Here is a 16759-nt window from a genome sequence, read left to right on the forward strand (position 1 = left end):
AATTACATTCACTTAGAAGTCAACAAAAGGCCAACCCATGTAATCTTTCACTGAACTTTAAACCAAAATACACGAATGAGCTGCCATCTGGGGTTAAACTGAGCCAGTGATTCAGAACTCCATCCTCCAATCAAATTCTGGCTTCTTTTTAAAAAAAGATTTCCATCTGTGGAGTACAAGTAACATTATCACCTAAAAAAGAAAAGTCTAAATGCAGAAACGATAAGGATAGAAGAAAATTAAAAAAAAAAAAAAATCCCATAAAGGTTGGACACAATACACTTCCGGGCAGACGCTTTAACCTGAGCCACCAGGTTAACCTGACTTAAGGCACAGTAGGGGCTTAATTGGTGGCTCGGGGATAAAGAAGCCAACTCCCAATGCAGGAGATGCAGGTTCAGTCCCTGGTTGGGAAGATACCGTGCAGAAGGAAATGTCAACCCACTCCAGTATTCTTCCTGGGAAATCTCACGGACGGAGGAGCCTGGCAGGCTACAGTCCATGGGGTTGCAGGAGTCAGACACAAATTAGTGACTAAATAACAAAACAAGGGACTATGGAGTTTGTTTTTCTACTCCTAGAAGTTTGAAATCATCACCATCACATCCTGAAGCCAGACCCCAGCACCCATCCAGGAGGCCACAGAGAAATCATACTGGCTACATTAAGAGTTTCAAAATGAGTTTCATTTTAGAAACCAGGGAAGGCAGGTAAATTGAGGTTTGTGGTAACTTTCTGTTTTCTTTACACTAACCTGTGAAAGATCTATTAACACCGGAGTGAGATAAATTAATAATTGTAGACTAAAGAAAATAAACCCCTTGAAAAGAAAAGAGCCACAGAAGTTTTGGAAACTTTTACTGATTTGTTAAGGTATTTCTTCCAGGTGCAAATAACTACACACATGTAGGCTATAAATATAGGGTGAATGAAGAGATGAAGTACAACAACATACTAAAAGTAAGTAGGTTAGCAAAAACCAGAAATGACATTGCAGAGAGGCTCATATTCATCAAGCTCCCAGAGTAGATATAGAACCAGCTAAAAATAAACGGGACGTGTTTACTCTTCATTTGGTAGTACTGAACTGACTGTTTAATCCAGAATTTTAAAGAAATTCTTCAAAACCAAATAACTGAGTATCATCATACCAGCTTTATCATTTCTGACAGGTGAAATTTAGAGAAGTGCAATTAGACCCATTAAGTAACTGGGCAATAGACAAATTTACCCACAAAAATATCCATATGCTCTTGGTTTCTTGGCTGGCAATCTAGATGACTTTATATAATCTATTCTTCTCTCCACAAGCAAGGAAATTCAAAGATCTACATCAGTATTTTTCAACACTGTTGGACATCATAATTATCTGGAAGATACAATATCAATGCTCAGTCCATATGCCCGATGGCCCAGACTGATTCCATTGGTCTGGGGTGAGTCCAGGCATCCAATCCCCATTTGATTCACTGTGCAGCCAGGATTGAACACCACCGACGTACACTTGACGGTAAACCTGCTGACATTACACAAGCCTCCCACTGCCCTGACCACACTGGACACACTCTACATTAAAGATGGCACAGTCACTCTTCCTCAAGTCATTTCTCTAACCCTTACTCACAACTGTGGGGAAAAAGTTATGAAAGTTGAGTGAGTCCACCTGAGAACATTCATCACATCCATTCTGGCATCAGAGTGGACTGAATCCAACTTAAGCTTAAGGTATAAAACAGCACATCAAATTTGGGTAAAATCTGTAGAGAGAGATTGGTTTCATTTCTTTGGTCAGGGAGAGGACAGGGCTTGAATTTAAAAATGAAAGTAGAATGAGACAGACTAGAAGGGGACTGGGAAGGGTCAGCTAGTCGTTAGAACGGCAGTGTGGTGCTAAGAAAAATGGTCCTGGACTATAGGTGCGCTTAGAACCAAAGCACTCCAGCATGGGGCAACAAGCTTGTCCAGAAGGGCTGGCCAAGAGCACCAAGGGGGAAAGTGAAAGCAAATGATACTCAGAGCCCCCGGCAGCTGGCTTGGCATCCAAACTCCTCACCCGGGCAGAGTGAGGGCAGAGTGAGGGCAGACTCCTCCCCCAGAGTCCAGGGTCTCTTCCCTCAGACAGGCAGGGCCGCGAGTACTGGAGCTTTAGTTGCTGCAACAAACAGTCAGGGACAAGGAAATGGTGACAGGGTGGTTCAAGCCACATCCTCAAAGTGGTAAATTAGAGCTCCCTGAATGTCTCCTACTGCTAAGGTTTTCTAGACTGGGGTAGGGCTAAATCTACATGGGCGTAAGGGAGGGACAAGGGGAAAAGACGGGCTGCAGATGCTCAAAGGAGATTTCCTCTACAAGTTGGCTTTAAGACCAGAGTTAGCCACAGAGATCGACGCTAATTAAAGAAGCTCAATTATTCTAAACTGGTGTCAGAGCAAACCATCTCTCTGATTCACCCTTGCAAACAAGTTTGCTTGCTTCATTCATGAAGATTTATCTTGTATTCTAAATAGGTCTGGCCCACTAAAGTGGTTTTCTGGTTCAAAGCCTCCATTGCCTTTGACCTTAGCAACAGTCTCCACCTAAGCTGCCACATGACTAACCCAGTCTCCTGAAGTACAACCCTGAATGGATCAAGACAAGTCATCTTCAAAGATGGGCTTACGCAAAACAATGAAGAGGCTCAATTCAAAACAGCCAGTTACCTTTGCCCAGTTCATTCAATGTGTAAATAACCCAGTAAGCCAAATTCCTTAGCCCCTTAGATTAACAAAATTGATGGCAACAATGTATATAAAGGCAAACGACCCAAAGTTACTATCCTATGTTCACACATTTCATATTAACATTTAAAAGAAAACTAACAGGAAGGTTCTGTATAGTGGTCTTATCAAATCTTTTCAAAAAGAATTACATTTAATGGGTCCAAAACAACAGGCTTTAAAAGATGCCATGATGAATTTACATGAAACCTCTAAATTGCCGTGAGGGGGTGTCACAAGCAGTATTATTTAAGCACTAATACATTTTGTGAGGTTTTATGAGGACATTTGAGAAGGCCTTCTGTTGGAAGGAAGTAAGGCTTAGTCTCTACTTAAGACAGAAATATATCTACACATGTACTTTTAATAAGCTGACTTTGAGCCATCATTTCTGTTATAAAATTTTTATATTCTGAAAAACTCTGCTGCTGCTAAGTCGCTTCAGTCATGTCCGACTCTGTGCAACCCCATAGACAGCAGCCCACCAGGCTCCCCCAGCCCTGAGATTCTCCAGGCAAGAACACTGGAGTGGGTTGCCATTTCCTTCTCTAGTTAATCCTTAAATCCAAGCTAGAGATATAATCTAGAGCTGTGCTAACTGGCACAGCAACCACAAGCCACACGTGGAAACTGAGCATGTGAAAGGGGACTAGTTTAAATTGAGATGTACTGTAAATACAAAATGCACAGCAGAGTTAGAAACTAGTACAAATAGAATGCAAACTATTTCATTATTGATTTTTATATCATAGTGAAATGAGATTTTGGATCTATTAAAGAAAATATATTATTAAAATTAATTTCACTTATTTATTTTTTATAGTGTAGCTACTAGAGTATTTACAAGTACATATGCGTCTAGCGCTTGTTGATCACTCTATTTCTCTCAGTGCTGATCTAAGATCTGAATGTCAATTTGATAGGAGTAGATTTTACAAAACCATTAGTTAAATCTTCAGTTCAGTCAGTTCAGTTGCTCAGTCGTGTCCGACTCAGCTGGTCTAAATTTTTACCTCTAACCCTAACAAAAAGGATAAAAAAGATCAGTATCATGGCTATTGTGTAAGGGTTACGTCAAACCTTAGAAGCAGTAAGTTGGAACCCAAGTACATAAAACTTCAGCACATAAAAAATGAACAAATCTTACTGGAAAAATAATGTAATCAAAATATACCCGATCAAATCTAATTATAATTGAAAACCTTGTTTAAAAACACCTTATGATGTATAATTTTAAAACCTATGGAGATGAAAATTAACTGAAAAACTATTTAAAATGAAAGAATTCAGACTGATGGTTAGTTTCAAAATCAACAGCTTCTACTTTACATATTCTGACAGCCACGAGCAAAAACATGATTTTAGGAAGGATTTCATTTACAATGTCTTCATAAAACATATGTTATCAGAAGAATGGATAAGAAAGCTGTGGTATATATACACAATGGAGTATTACTCAACCATTAAAAAGAATACATTTGAATCAGTTCTAATGAGGTGGATGAAACTGGAGTCTATTATATACACAGTGAAGTACGCCAGAAAGAAAAACACCAATACAGTATACTAACACATATATATGGAATTTAGGAAGACGGTAATGATAACCCTGTATGTGAGACAGCAAAAGAGACACAGATGTATAGAACAGTCTTTTGGACTCTATGGGAGAGGGAGAGGGTGGGATGATTTGGCAGAATGGCATTAAAACATGTATAATATCATATAAGAAACAAATCGCCAGTCCAGGTTCGATGCATGACACTGGATGCTTGGGGCTGGTGCACTGGGACGACCCAGAGGGATGGTACAGGGAGGGAGGAGGGAGTGGTGGTTCAGGATGGGGGACACGTGTACACCCGTGGCAGATTCATGTTGATGCATGGCAAAACCAATACAATATTGTAAAGTAATTAACCTCCAATTAAAATAAATAAATTTAAATTTAAAAAAAGAAATCACTTAGTTTTGTAGTTTTTTGTAATTCTTTTTCTCTGCTTTGGTTATGTTTCTTCTGAGTACATCTATTGAAATTTTATGTATTTTTATATGTTCATTGAACCTGACGATAATTAAGCTTGTCTTTAAAAAAGAAAAAAAATAAGCTATCTAAAGAACAAATCATTAAAATGGATAGGATTTATTTAAGGAAACTCTCCCCAGTACATAAAAGAAAAACCAATAAATGGAGAGTAAAACAAAGCTTAAATGACTCAGTATATAAAAGATATGAGTTCTCTCAACATAAATTTATAAAATTAATGCAATATCAATAAATATTCCAACACATTAACTGTATTCAATGATGCACTCATTAGTTCAAGTGGAAAAATAAGCATGAAAGTAGTCAGAGAAAAAGTTAGAGGAAAGAACAGTGATTAATTGTAATAAAGGAATTTGATAGAAGGGGCCAAAACAGACCAAAATACAGAAGAGAGGGAAAGAAGAAGGGGAGAGACTGACTCCAACCATGACTCAACTATGTATGTGAATTTAGCATGTAAAAGAAACATCTCAAATCAGTGAGGGGAGAACAGATTATAAAATATATGGTTATCATGTCAGATAGATAACAAATTGAGAAAAAAACAAAATTAGACCCCTACCTTACATCTCACAACAAAATAAATCCCATAGGAATTACACGTGTAACTGTTTAAAGGTGAAATCTAAAAGTATTAATACTAAAAGAAGAGCATAAGTGAAAAATTATCATTATCTTGACATAAGAAACATGACATTAAGCCAGAAATTCTAAGAAACTGAAAGATTATACTTTACAAAAATTAACCATGTACATGAGAAAACATCAAAAAAGTTAAAAGATAAACTATTAACAAGGAAAACAGTTCATGTCAGGAGCATATGATAAGCTCTTAAAATTCAATACAAGACAATCTTCATAAAGGAACTTACAATGAGGAAACAATTCAGACAAAAATAAAAATAATTACTAAAACCAATCAAGCTGTATTCAATCTTATAAGTAACAGCAATGTAAACTTAAAGTTTTTTTTTCTGCACTGTATATTCAAAAGGATAAAGAAGACTATCCATTGGTGGAAAAGGAGTAGCGGGGTAGGACCTCTGGTTTATTTTCAGTGAGGGTGCAAACGTGAATAATCTTTTAGCATTTTTTTGCCATTGTAAAAAAAAAAGATAGATACTTTTGCCCCAGAAATCTCTTTTCTCAAAGAATTTTCAAAGAAATAATCAGAAAAGTGTACAAAGATATATAAAGATGCTTATTTGTGTTTTTTTTGAAAATACATACTGGAAATGATCTACATGCCTACCCACAGAAGATTCCTTAGTTAATTATTATGCAATAACATGTATAATGCTAAGCTGCCATAAAATACATGATCTGTGCATTCAACAAATAATTTTTGAGACTTCCCTGGTGGCTCAGATGGTAAAAGCATCTGCCTACAATGCAGGAGACTTGGGTTCGATCCCTGGGTTGGGAAGATCCCCTGGAGAAGGAAACGGCAACCCACCCCAGTATTCTTGCCTCAAAAATCCCATGGACAGAGGCCCCTGGTAGGCTACAGTCCCTGGGGTTGCAAAGAGTCGGACATGACTGAGCGACTTCACTTTCACTTACTAAGTGCCAGGCAGTGCTCTAGGCACTGAGGATTTAAATAGTGAAAGTAGATAAAAAAATTTCTTTCCATGGGTGAAGGTGGTCAAAAGTACAAACTTTCAGCAACCTAGATGTCCATCAACAGATGAATGGATAAAGAATTTGTGGTACATATATAATGGAATATTACTCAGCCATAAAAAGGAACACATTTGAGTCAGTTGAACTGAGGTGGATGAACATAGAGCCTGCTATACAGAATGAAGTATTCTTTCATTCTGTATAACAGAATGACAAAACAAATATTGTATATCAACACATATATATGGAGTCTAGAAAAATGGCACTGATCCACCTATTTTCAGGGCAGGAATAGAGATGTACACACAGAACAAAGTAGTGGACACAGCAGGGGAGGGAGAGGGTGGGGCAAACGGACAGTGTAACACTGAAAGGTATCCATTACCATATATAAAATAGATAGCTAGTGGGAAGTTACTGCGTAACACAGGGTGCCCTATGGCAACCTTAAAGCGGTGGGGTGGTGAGATGGGATGGGAGGCGGGAGGGAGCATGGAGAGGGAGGGGCCTTATGTATACTTACAGCTGATTCATGTTGCTGTTTGAAGGGCTTTCCTGGTGGCTTAGAGAGCAAAAAAATCTGCCAGCACTGTGAGAGACCTGGGTTCGGTACCTTGGTCGGGAAGATCCTCCTGGAGAAGGGAATGGCAACCCACTCCAGCATTCTTGCCTGGAGAATTCCATGGACAGACACGCCTGGTGGGCTACATTACAGTCCATGGGGTCGCAAAGAGGCAAGACAACGACTGAGCAATTTACACTCTCACGTTGTTGTATGGCAGAAACCAACACAACATTGTAAAATAATTCTTCTCCAATTAAAAATAAAATAACCTTTTAAAGCACAGAATTCAAATTACAAGCTAAATTCTGAAGATGTCATCACAGCCTGGTAACTATAGCTAACAAGTTTCTATATATTTGAAGTTACTAAGAGAGTAGATTTTAAAAGTCCTTATCACTACAGAAGACTTCTGTAACTAGGTGAGGTGATGAATATTAACTAAAATTTTTGTGGTAATCATTTTGCAATATAGTATATACAAATATGTTTCACACAAATATAATTCAGTTCAGTTGCTCAGTCGTGTCCGACTCTTTGTGACCCCATGAATTGCAGCACGCCAGGCCTCCCTGTCCATCACCAACTCCCAGAGTTCACTCAAACTCATGTCCATCGAGTCGGTGATGCCATCCAGCCATCTCATCCTCTGTGGTCCCCTTCTCCTCCTGCCCCCCAATCCCTCCCAGCATCAGAGTCTTTTCCAATGAGTCAATTCTTTGCATGAGGTGGCCAAAGTATTGGAGTTTCAGCTTTAGCATCATATCTCATTAAAACTAGAAAAATTAAAATTTAAAATCCCATCCTTTCTGGAAGAAAGTGTTAGTTGCTCAGTCATGTCTGACTCTTTGTGACCCCAGGGACAGTAGCCTGCCAGGCTCCTCTGTCCAAGGAATTCTCCAGGGAAGAATACTGGAGTGGGCAGCCATACCCTTACCATGAGATCTTCTTGACTTAGGAACTGAACCTGGGTCTCCTGCATTGCACACAGATTCTTCACTATCTGAGCCACTGGGGAAATCTTTATGGAGTTTACATAAATTTACAATATATTTCTCTTCTGGAAAATTGTTGGAATGGATATCTATTAAATGATAATGCATATTAAATGTATTAAATTATATTAAATGTATATTAAATTATATTTCATGTATATATTAAATGGTTATATTTAGATGGCTTAGTTTGGGGTGATTTTTACTGTCCTCTTAACATCTCTGCACTATGAGTTTTTTTCCAATGAGAAGCTCTTGCTTCTGCAATCAAGAGAACAAAACTAAGTTCTGTCATTAAAAATAAAGTTGAGTTATCTGTTCATCTGACAAAAGCTGTAAGTGCAAGAATACAGCAGTGAACAGGTAACTCAAAAAATCGCTCCCTTTTCAATGGTCAGGTTCCCATTAGGAGGGTATCAAGTAGGTCTGATTATAAGGCAACTATAGGTCATTTCATCTTTATTTAGGTCACAAGATTCATTTAAGTCAATCCTACTATGCCCTAGGCAATGTTCACAAAAAGAATCCCTGCCTTTAGGGAGCTTACTACCCAGAGGATGAGAACATTGAAAGATGTGGGTTCCGGGGAGTAGTGAAGAATGAATCTGCTGCCTTTACAACATTTACATTGTAATAAAATTATGTGATTAGAAATCCAACATAGCAGCAAATATTTCACTAACTTCAAAAGCACAGTCTTTATCTATGCAAACTTTCCTTAAGCCTGTAAGGTCGGTATGAACTGATTCAGTTCTCATTGTTTTTGAAATTATATAAGTGAAATAAAAGAATAATGTACTATAGATTAAAAAGACTAAAATAATTTAGTTTTGCCACACTTAATAGCTCCAGGATTACACTAGGCAAAATAACATGTTTCGGGAATTCCCAAATATTGACCACATGAAGCATCACTATACTCACATACCTACTCTGTGAAAGAATGTCATGTCAGTTATAAATCTATAACTCATTTTCATGATTTCTTTGGGGAATCCTTCATTCGCTATACCTTTCTATCCCACCATCCAATTAGCTGGCACACAGCAGGTGCATAATACATGCTTGTTAAAGGAAGAAGGCTCTTAGCCTTCTTTTACCTGGACAAATGAAATAGCCTCTTAAATTTTTCTTTTTAACAATTTTTATACAAATTACCTCCACGCTCCTTTTGTTGCATTTTAAGTAAATAAAATGTAGTCTTTTTTATAATTACAAATACTTTAAAGGTGCCATTTACACAGGTCAGTTTAGGAAAACAATCCCTAGGACAACTTCTAAATTTATCACTTAGTACATGTTTTACATAATCAAATGAATGCCTTACATTTTAGCATCATAATATTCAACAGTGTAAAACACAAACCATTGGATTGTGGTTGTAGTTGTTCAGTTGCTAAGTCAAGCCTGACTCTTTGTGACCCTACTGGACAGGTATGTGGTGGTTTTCTTTTTTGGTGTGTATTTCGTTAGTTTTGAACAATGGTCATTATTTTGTAACTCATGAGCTCTAGAACACCTCTTTTAATCAAGCAAAACCTCTGACAATCTGACAGTGACAATGCCTGTCAGCTGCCTATCCAATAACAATTTTTCCTTTTTCTTTTAACAATAAAGCACGCCAACTAGAAAACTCCACCTTTCCTTGCAGAAGCGAGCCAATGCAAAATAACCATTAGTCTTTGTGTGGTACTTTCAAGAAAAACCTTTGGTCTCACACTCTTCTTCATTTTTCTTCTGACCTGGAACTCCTATACATTGGCTGGTACCCCAGCAACCAGATTACAACTTTAAGGAAGTTATACACTTAGGATGATGAGGCAGAAAGGCATAAGCAGCCCATGTGCCTTATGACTTTATTTGGTAGGCACAGGTGACCTGGACTGTCTTCATGCTAGTTTTACAACTTCGAGAAAAATTCTGTTTTGTGTAGACCACTGTTATTTCAGTCCCTGTTTCTAGCATTTTTAATGCTGTATTTAGAGGCTTATTTGATTTAGCTGCAGTAAAAGTGAAGGGACATATGATTCTTAGTCTTCTGCATTATTTAGCCTTGCTTTCTGGCAAACTTATCTACCAGGGTTTCAACGATTATCTCTGAACCAGAGATTCCGATTTGCTCTTCCCTGCATCTAACCTCTCAATTTCAAAGTATCTCAAAACATGTCCATTTGGATGTCCCTCAATTACTTCAGAATTTGAATTTATCTTCTCTTACTATATTGAAACTCCTTCTCAATTTCCTTATGTTTTAATATCTTTTCCCAATCAATCAGGTTGAAGACTGTAAAGCAGAGATCCTTAAAATGTGTTTCACCTACAGTGGCACATTCCAGCAGGTCGTGAAGAATGCAGTCCCATGGCAGATCCACTGAACAGATCTTCACGACGCAGCTCAAGAAACAGCAGTCTTGATGAGATACCTGGGATCTTGTAAACATTAAAGTCTGAGAATCTCCTTTTATTTTAATGTTTTTTGTGGTGTATTCACTATATCACAATGTTCTATGACACGACCTTAGTCACCTCATTTCCTACTATGTTCCCCTTCTCCCCTGACCCGCCCGCCACCGCATTCCTCTAACACTCCTAACTCTTTCCTGCCTTGGGGCCTCTGCCTGGAACCTTCTTCCCCCAGATTCCCAGCAGGCTTAATCCACCTTCTTCACATCCACTTTTCAATGAAGGCTAGCCTAACCAACCCATTTAAAGTTGCAATTCATCCACCAACCTTATGCATCTTACCTTCTCTTTATCTGTCCCATAGCACTTATCACATAATAAAGTCTGTAACTTGCTAACTTTTTGTGTTTGTTTTGTCTCTTGCCTCACTAGAATGTTAGCACCTCCAGGGCAGGGCTTTTTCTAAATTCTGTTTGCTCACTGATTTATTTCAAGTATGGTACTTGAAATTTCAAGAATGGTACTTTTAGGAGTTCAATAGATTATCTGTTAAACGAGATAATGATTTATTGAGAAATAGCTCTAATTCCTCCCTTTCCAGTCTCACTGCTCCACTCCAGTACTAATCCTGGTCTTTGTCATTTATAGACCTTAAAACACACACACACACGTCTATTTACATTTCCTACAAACCATCCAACATACTCTGGGGATGTCACTTCCCTACAGTGATTTGGCTCCTAACTGGCCCTTTTGGAGGTATTTTACTTTGACCTCATGCTTGAATGAGAACTGGATTAGAAGAACTCTAAGGTCCTTTTAAAATATTTGATTCAAACTCCAAATGACTCATCCTGGTATTTAAAATACTCTATAATCTAGAAGTATTTACTTATCCAAATGTATGCTCTATTTCTTCTCAGTTTCCCTCTGTTCCTGGCCAGTTTAAGAACTCTCAAGTAAGCCATAGTCATGTTCAGCAGTTTTTCAGTTGGTTACTCTCTAACCTCAGCGCCCTCCTGACTACTGAAATCGATGGCATTATCTTAGAACCTTGGTATTCACACTGTGACTTGCAGGCCATCACCCAGCATCACCCGCGAGCTTGTCAGAAATGCATCTCCAGCCCTACTCATCTAGAAGCTGCATCTAACAATATCCCCAGGTGATTGGTGTACACCTTAAAGTTTGAGAAGCATTGCGTGAGGACTCATTTCAAAATATTTCTCAAGGAATGTTTCCTCACAGGGTTCATGTTCTTATGTCTGATCTTTCACAGCTCTTTGTTACCCACAGCAAGCACACTGTTCAATTAATAACATCCCCTCCTAGACTATTTCTTATTTCATGGACGTTCTTTCTCCTCGATTTGATTGTAAATAACCTGCACACAGAGCAGCCATGCATCTGGCCAATCTGGACGCAGGGACTAGAAACCCATTCAAATCGCTTAAAGTAAAAATAAGAGCCTGTTCTAAGGCTACTTGTTGAATTGGGACAAAAAGAGTCCGAGGCGGGGCGGAGGGGGGGGAGAGGGAGGGGGGGGAGGTGCTCTAGAGTAGTAGGGGGAGGTGCTCTAGAGTTGGGGGGAGGAGGTGGAGGTGCGCTAGGGACGGGCCGCCCTCTTTCGGCACCTGTGTCTCTCTGCCTCATTCCTTCCATCCAGGCCACTCTCTCCTATCTTTCTGTGTTCACGTGCACACTTTCTGCTTCCTCATACCAGCAGCATCTGCACAACCTAAGACAGCCAGCCATTCACTCCTCCACCAGCCTATTCTCCTCTGCCCCTTTCTGCTTCAACCTTCACTCTAAGTCTCTAAGCTCAACTTTTCCCATGGGAGAGATGATCACCATAAAGCCTTGGCTTTTAGAGCCAAAACCCAAGGTTACAAGTGTTGAGCCACCTATGGATTGTCTGCTCTTTGTCAGAAGCCTACCCTGGTACAACCCACTGAAGCCAAGGAGGCTGCAGTTCAGAACAATGCCATCAGGCAACAGGAGCTGTCAAAAGAGATTATTCTTTAGGAAAGAAAAGTGTGGGTGGAGCAGGCAATGAGCCACATCGCCAGCCCACAGCATCATTATCAATGTCCTCACCACAATCCCAAGCAAAATGCTGAGCACATAATAAACTGACCAACCAATATGGGGGAGGGGTCATTCACTGACTGCCACTATGCCTCTGACAATGTACCAAGCACCTCAATCACTTGGGACACAGTTGCATCAACTATCAGATGGGACCATCTTCACCAAACTTCAGGAGTGCTGTAAGGTCCTATAGGGCAATCTTTGTAAAAATGCTTTGAAAAATATACATGTCAATCAAAAACAATACTGTTGCCTCTCAGATAAAATCCTCTCATACAGTAGAAGTTTCACATAGTTTTCTGGTCCTTTCTCTTTTCCCATTTCACACAATATGGAATCCAGCAACTGCTATTATTTGAAAGCACAATCCCAACTATTACCACTATACTTTCATACCTTCATGGCTCACTCAAATGATGATTAAGAAAATTCATTCATTATTACCAAAAAGACAACAGATAACAACTGTTGGTGAGGGTGAAGAGAAAAGGGAAACGTCATGCATTTGTTGGGTGGAAATGTAAATTTATGCAGCCACTACTGAATACAGTACAGAGGTTCTCCAAAAAATTAAAAACAGGGCTACCATATGATCCAGCAATTTCACTCCTAGGTATTTATCCAAAGAAAACAAAAACACTAATTAGAAAAGATATATGCATCACTGTGTTCATTGCAGCAGTTTTTATAATAGCCAAGATATGGAAGCAAGCTAAGTGCAATCAATAGATGAATGAATGAAGACGATGCAGTGTGTGTGTGTGTGTGTATGAATATTACTCAGTCATAAACAAAGAATGAAATCTTGCCATTCGACAACATGGGTGGATCTAGAGGGTATTATGCTAAGTGAAATAAGTCAGGGAAAGACAAGTGCTGCATGATTTCACCTATATGTGGAATCTATAAAACAAGTGAAGAAACATAGCAAAGCAGAAACGGTGTCATAAATACACAGAACGAACAGGTGGTTGCCAGTGGGAATTGGTGTGGGGAGGGTAGAGAAATAGGTGATGAAGATTAAAAGGTACAAACTTTCAGTTGCAAAATACATGAGTCTTGTATATGAAATGTACAGTGAGGCAAATATAGTCAATAATTATGCAATAACTTTGGATGTGGACAGAGGGTAACTAGACATTATGCTGATCATTTTGAAATGTTTAGAAATATCAAATCACCATGTTCTGTAACAGAAACTAACATATTCTTATAGGTTAATTATACTTGAAAACACACAAACTCAGAAAGATGAGATTGGTGGTTACCAGAGGGGGAGTGTGGGGGAGAGGGTGAAGGTAATCAAAAGATACAAATGTCCAGTTATAAGATAAACAAATACTAGGGATGTAATGCACAACATGATAAATATAATTATATTTATATATGAAATGTTAGAAGAGTAAGTCTCAACAGTTCTCATCATAAGGAAAAAAATTTTTTCTGTTTAATTTTGTATCTGTATGAGTTGATGAATGTTGACTAAACTTAATATGGTAATTTTTCATGATGTATGGAAGTCAAATCATTGTCATATATCATAATGTCACATGTCAATTATAGCTCAATAAAACTGGAAGAAAAAATAAGAGAAAATGTATTTCACTCAGAAGTGTAAAAAAAAAAAAAGAATGCACACATTTTTCACTGTGTACATTTAAAGACAGTGTGCTTCTAAAAGGTGCCCTGTATAATTTTCATTACATTACAAATGACAAGAAGTATGTATGAAATTCCTAGGCAGGACACAGGTTTTCTGACTCTTGTGTGGCCTTCTCCCCAGAGACGTGCCACTGAGAATTTCCAAAGTGCTGTAATCAGAAAATCAGATCTATGAGGGCCCCACTCTTTGTGATCTATGTACTATAGTCTTCCAGGCTCCTCTGTCCATGAAGTTCTCTGGGCAAGAACACTGCAGTGGGTAGCCATTCCCTTCTCCGTGGGATCTTCCTGACCTAGGGACTAAACCCAGGTCTCCTGCATTGCAGGCAGATTCTTTACTGTCAGAGCCACCTTGGAAGCCCATTAGAGCCCAGAGGCCCCATTTTTAAAATCAAGGCTCAGAGGAGGAAAATAATAAAATGGCCCGTCTCAAACCCCTGCAATCCAATTCTCCTAACTTCTATAGCTTTTTTCCTAAAATCATTTACCAGTTGCCAAACATTAAAGGGTGGAAGGGGTAGGGGTGAAGGATGGACACCAGTGACCACAGCCAAGCTCTCGAAAACAAGTTATGAGAACCTAAGCTACCCTTTTGCAGGATTCAAATGGGTTTATGGGAGAGGAAAAAAAAAAAAAAAACAACAAAGCTCAAGATCTGTACAGTCTTGGCTTCATCATGAACAAAACAAAACAAAACAAAAAATATTTACGAATTGACGGCCATATGCTGGGCAGGATGCTGAGGGCTCCTCAGAGGATGAAGAGTCTCAGCCCTCCAGAAGTGTATTTGCCTTTACCCTCCGGCATCTGTTGCTCATTGCTGACAAGTGTAGCCATTCAACAACTGGCCCTGGGTGGATCAAGAAAATAGCTTCCACCTTGCTAAAAAGTCAACGCAGCTGGGCCAAAGTGCAAGTATCAGGTAAACGGAAAAACAAAAGCAAAACCTCGGAATGGAGCTGGGTGAGACACCGCTGCAAGAGGCAGAACTGCAGAGACTGTAACGCACAGCACCCGCTGAGCGCCCAACCCCAATCAGGCTCCTCCCGCTCCGAGAGGCGAGGGGCTGCGGATCAAACGATCCTGCATCCTGGGAAAGGCAATTTCAGTTCTCGGGGTGTCGTGATGTGGGGGCTGCACAAAGGTGGGCGGCGGGCTGGGGATCTGCAGTCCTAGAATGGAGAAGCAGAGTGGAGACCTAGAGGTTTGTGCGATAGTGAGGAGAGAGGTGGGCAGGGCGAGAGCGCAGAGACCGAACAGTCACGCTGCGGCGTATAAAGAGCCGTGGGGATCCCACCGAGGACACCAATATCGGGGCTCTGCAGCCGCGAAGGGGTCTGCGAGGGCGCCGAAGACAATGCAGGGAGAAGGTTTCGCCAGGGACCAGGCACAACAGCCAGACATTCCTGGGGGAAGGGGTGGGACGGGCATCTCTTCCCCGACATACACAGACAACACACACCGCCCCACTCCCGGCTGGCTCCGAGTCGCCTCCGCTCGCGCTCCGCACCGAGCCCGGCGCTGCGGCGGCCACTTACCCTCGGCGCGGGACCGGATCTCCGACACGGTCCTCCGCATGGTGGGCATCGCAGCAGCCGCCGCAGGTGCGTCCTTAAACCAGACCCTGCACCTGTCACGGCGCCGCGCGGGCGGGGAATCTGCCTTCCCTGAGCCGAGCGATCAGCAGCCGCGCGGGCCCTACCGGCCACCCAGGGCAGCGCCTCGGCCGGGAGATGCCCTCGCACACCTGCGGAAGGAGGAAGAGACCACAAAGGTGTCTGCAGAGCCCAGCGAGATCTGCCAGCCGCCGCGCAGGGGTCGGCTCGGCGAGGGGCGGAGCTCGGGCCCCGGCGCTGGCGCCGGGGGAGGGATCGTCGGGGCGCGCGCTCACTAGCTCCGGCTGCCGCGCGACAGGGAAGGCGGGAGAGGGGCAGGGTGAGACCTGGCGGAGCCTCTTGTCGCCCCGCCCCGCTTTGGACTGTACCACCTGCGGGGGACGGACCGGGGAGCTGCTGGCTTACTTCACCCTGGGCGCCCTCTTTCCACCCCGTGACTTCGGCTCTTCCGGTCCTTCCTCATTAGCTTTCAGATTTTTCCAAGACTTGGCCAAAGACAAAGGCTGCTCTGGCTCCTTCATCCTTGCAAATCCTCTTCTGCCACCCTCTGCTTTTAATAACAGTGGGGTCGCCCGTGGTCCGGAGAGTGGCTTTGGGTCTGAGTCGGCAGGAGAAAGGCCAAAGGGGAGAAAGGACTTGGGCGCACATGGCTAAGTTCCAGGCTGAGTGTTGGAAGGGGTCTGCGTGCTCGCCGCCCGGGTGGAGTTCTAGCCTCCCTCACAGCCAGCAGCCCTCGCGGCCCGAGTCGCACCTGCTCTGTCGTCTGGTTCACAAGCAACAGGCTCTGAGGCCGGGGTCCCTGGGCGCTAATGGCTCCTCCTCCCTCCGGTGCTCCGGGCCGGCCTGCCAGTGGCCCGGTGTCTCTCGCTAATGCCTGTTCTGCAGCCTGACAAAGTTCTGGACTTGGCATAAAATCCAACTATTGGGCCAGGTGCTTCAAAAAAGGACTTTTTTGGTTTGAGGTGGTTTTTTTTTCTTTTTTCAGTCAAACCTTCAGGAAGTTGGGA

At 41.4% G+C, this 16759-nt stretch overlaps 1 protein-coding gene across 1 annotated transcript in view; it reads right to left on the minus strand.

Annotated features, from left to right (window-relative positions):
- Positions 1 to 16273, minus strand: part of ATP8A1 (ATPase phospholipid transporting 8A1) — a 227566-nt gene extending 211293 nt beyond the window's left edge. The window contains exons 1-3 of the mRNA XM_068974944.1: positions 16183 to 16273; positions 15839 to 16123; positions 15675 to 15803 (exon numbers count right to left, since the gene is read on the minus strand). Coding sequence (XP_068831045.1) covers positions 15675 to 15803; positions 15839 to 16123; positions 16183 to 16273 — 505 coding nt within the window. The remainder of the gene's footprint in view (positions 1 to 15674; positions 15804 to 15838; positions 16124 to 16182) is intronic.
- Between the last annotated feature and the right edge of the window lie 486 nt (positions 16274 to 16759).

Source organism: Capricornis sumatraensis, chromosome 7, assembly GCF_032405125.1.
Source record: "Capricornis sumatraensis isolate serow.1 chromosome 7, serow.2, whole genome shotgun sequence".
NCBI classification, from domain to species: domain Eukaryota; kingdom Metazoa; phylum Chordata; class Mammalia; order Artiodactyla; family Bovidae; genus Capricornis; species Capricornis sumatraensis.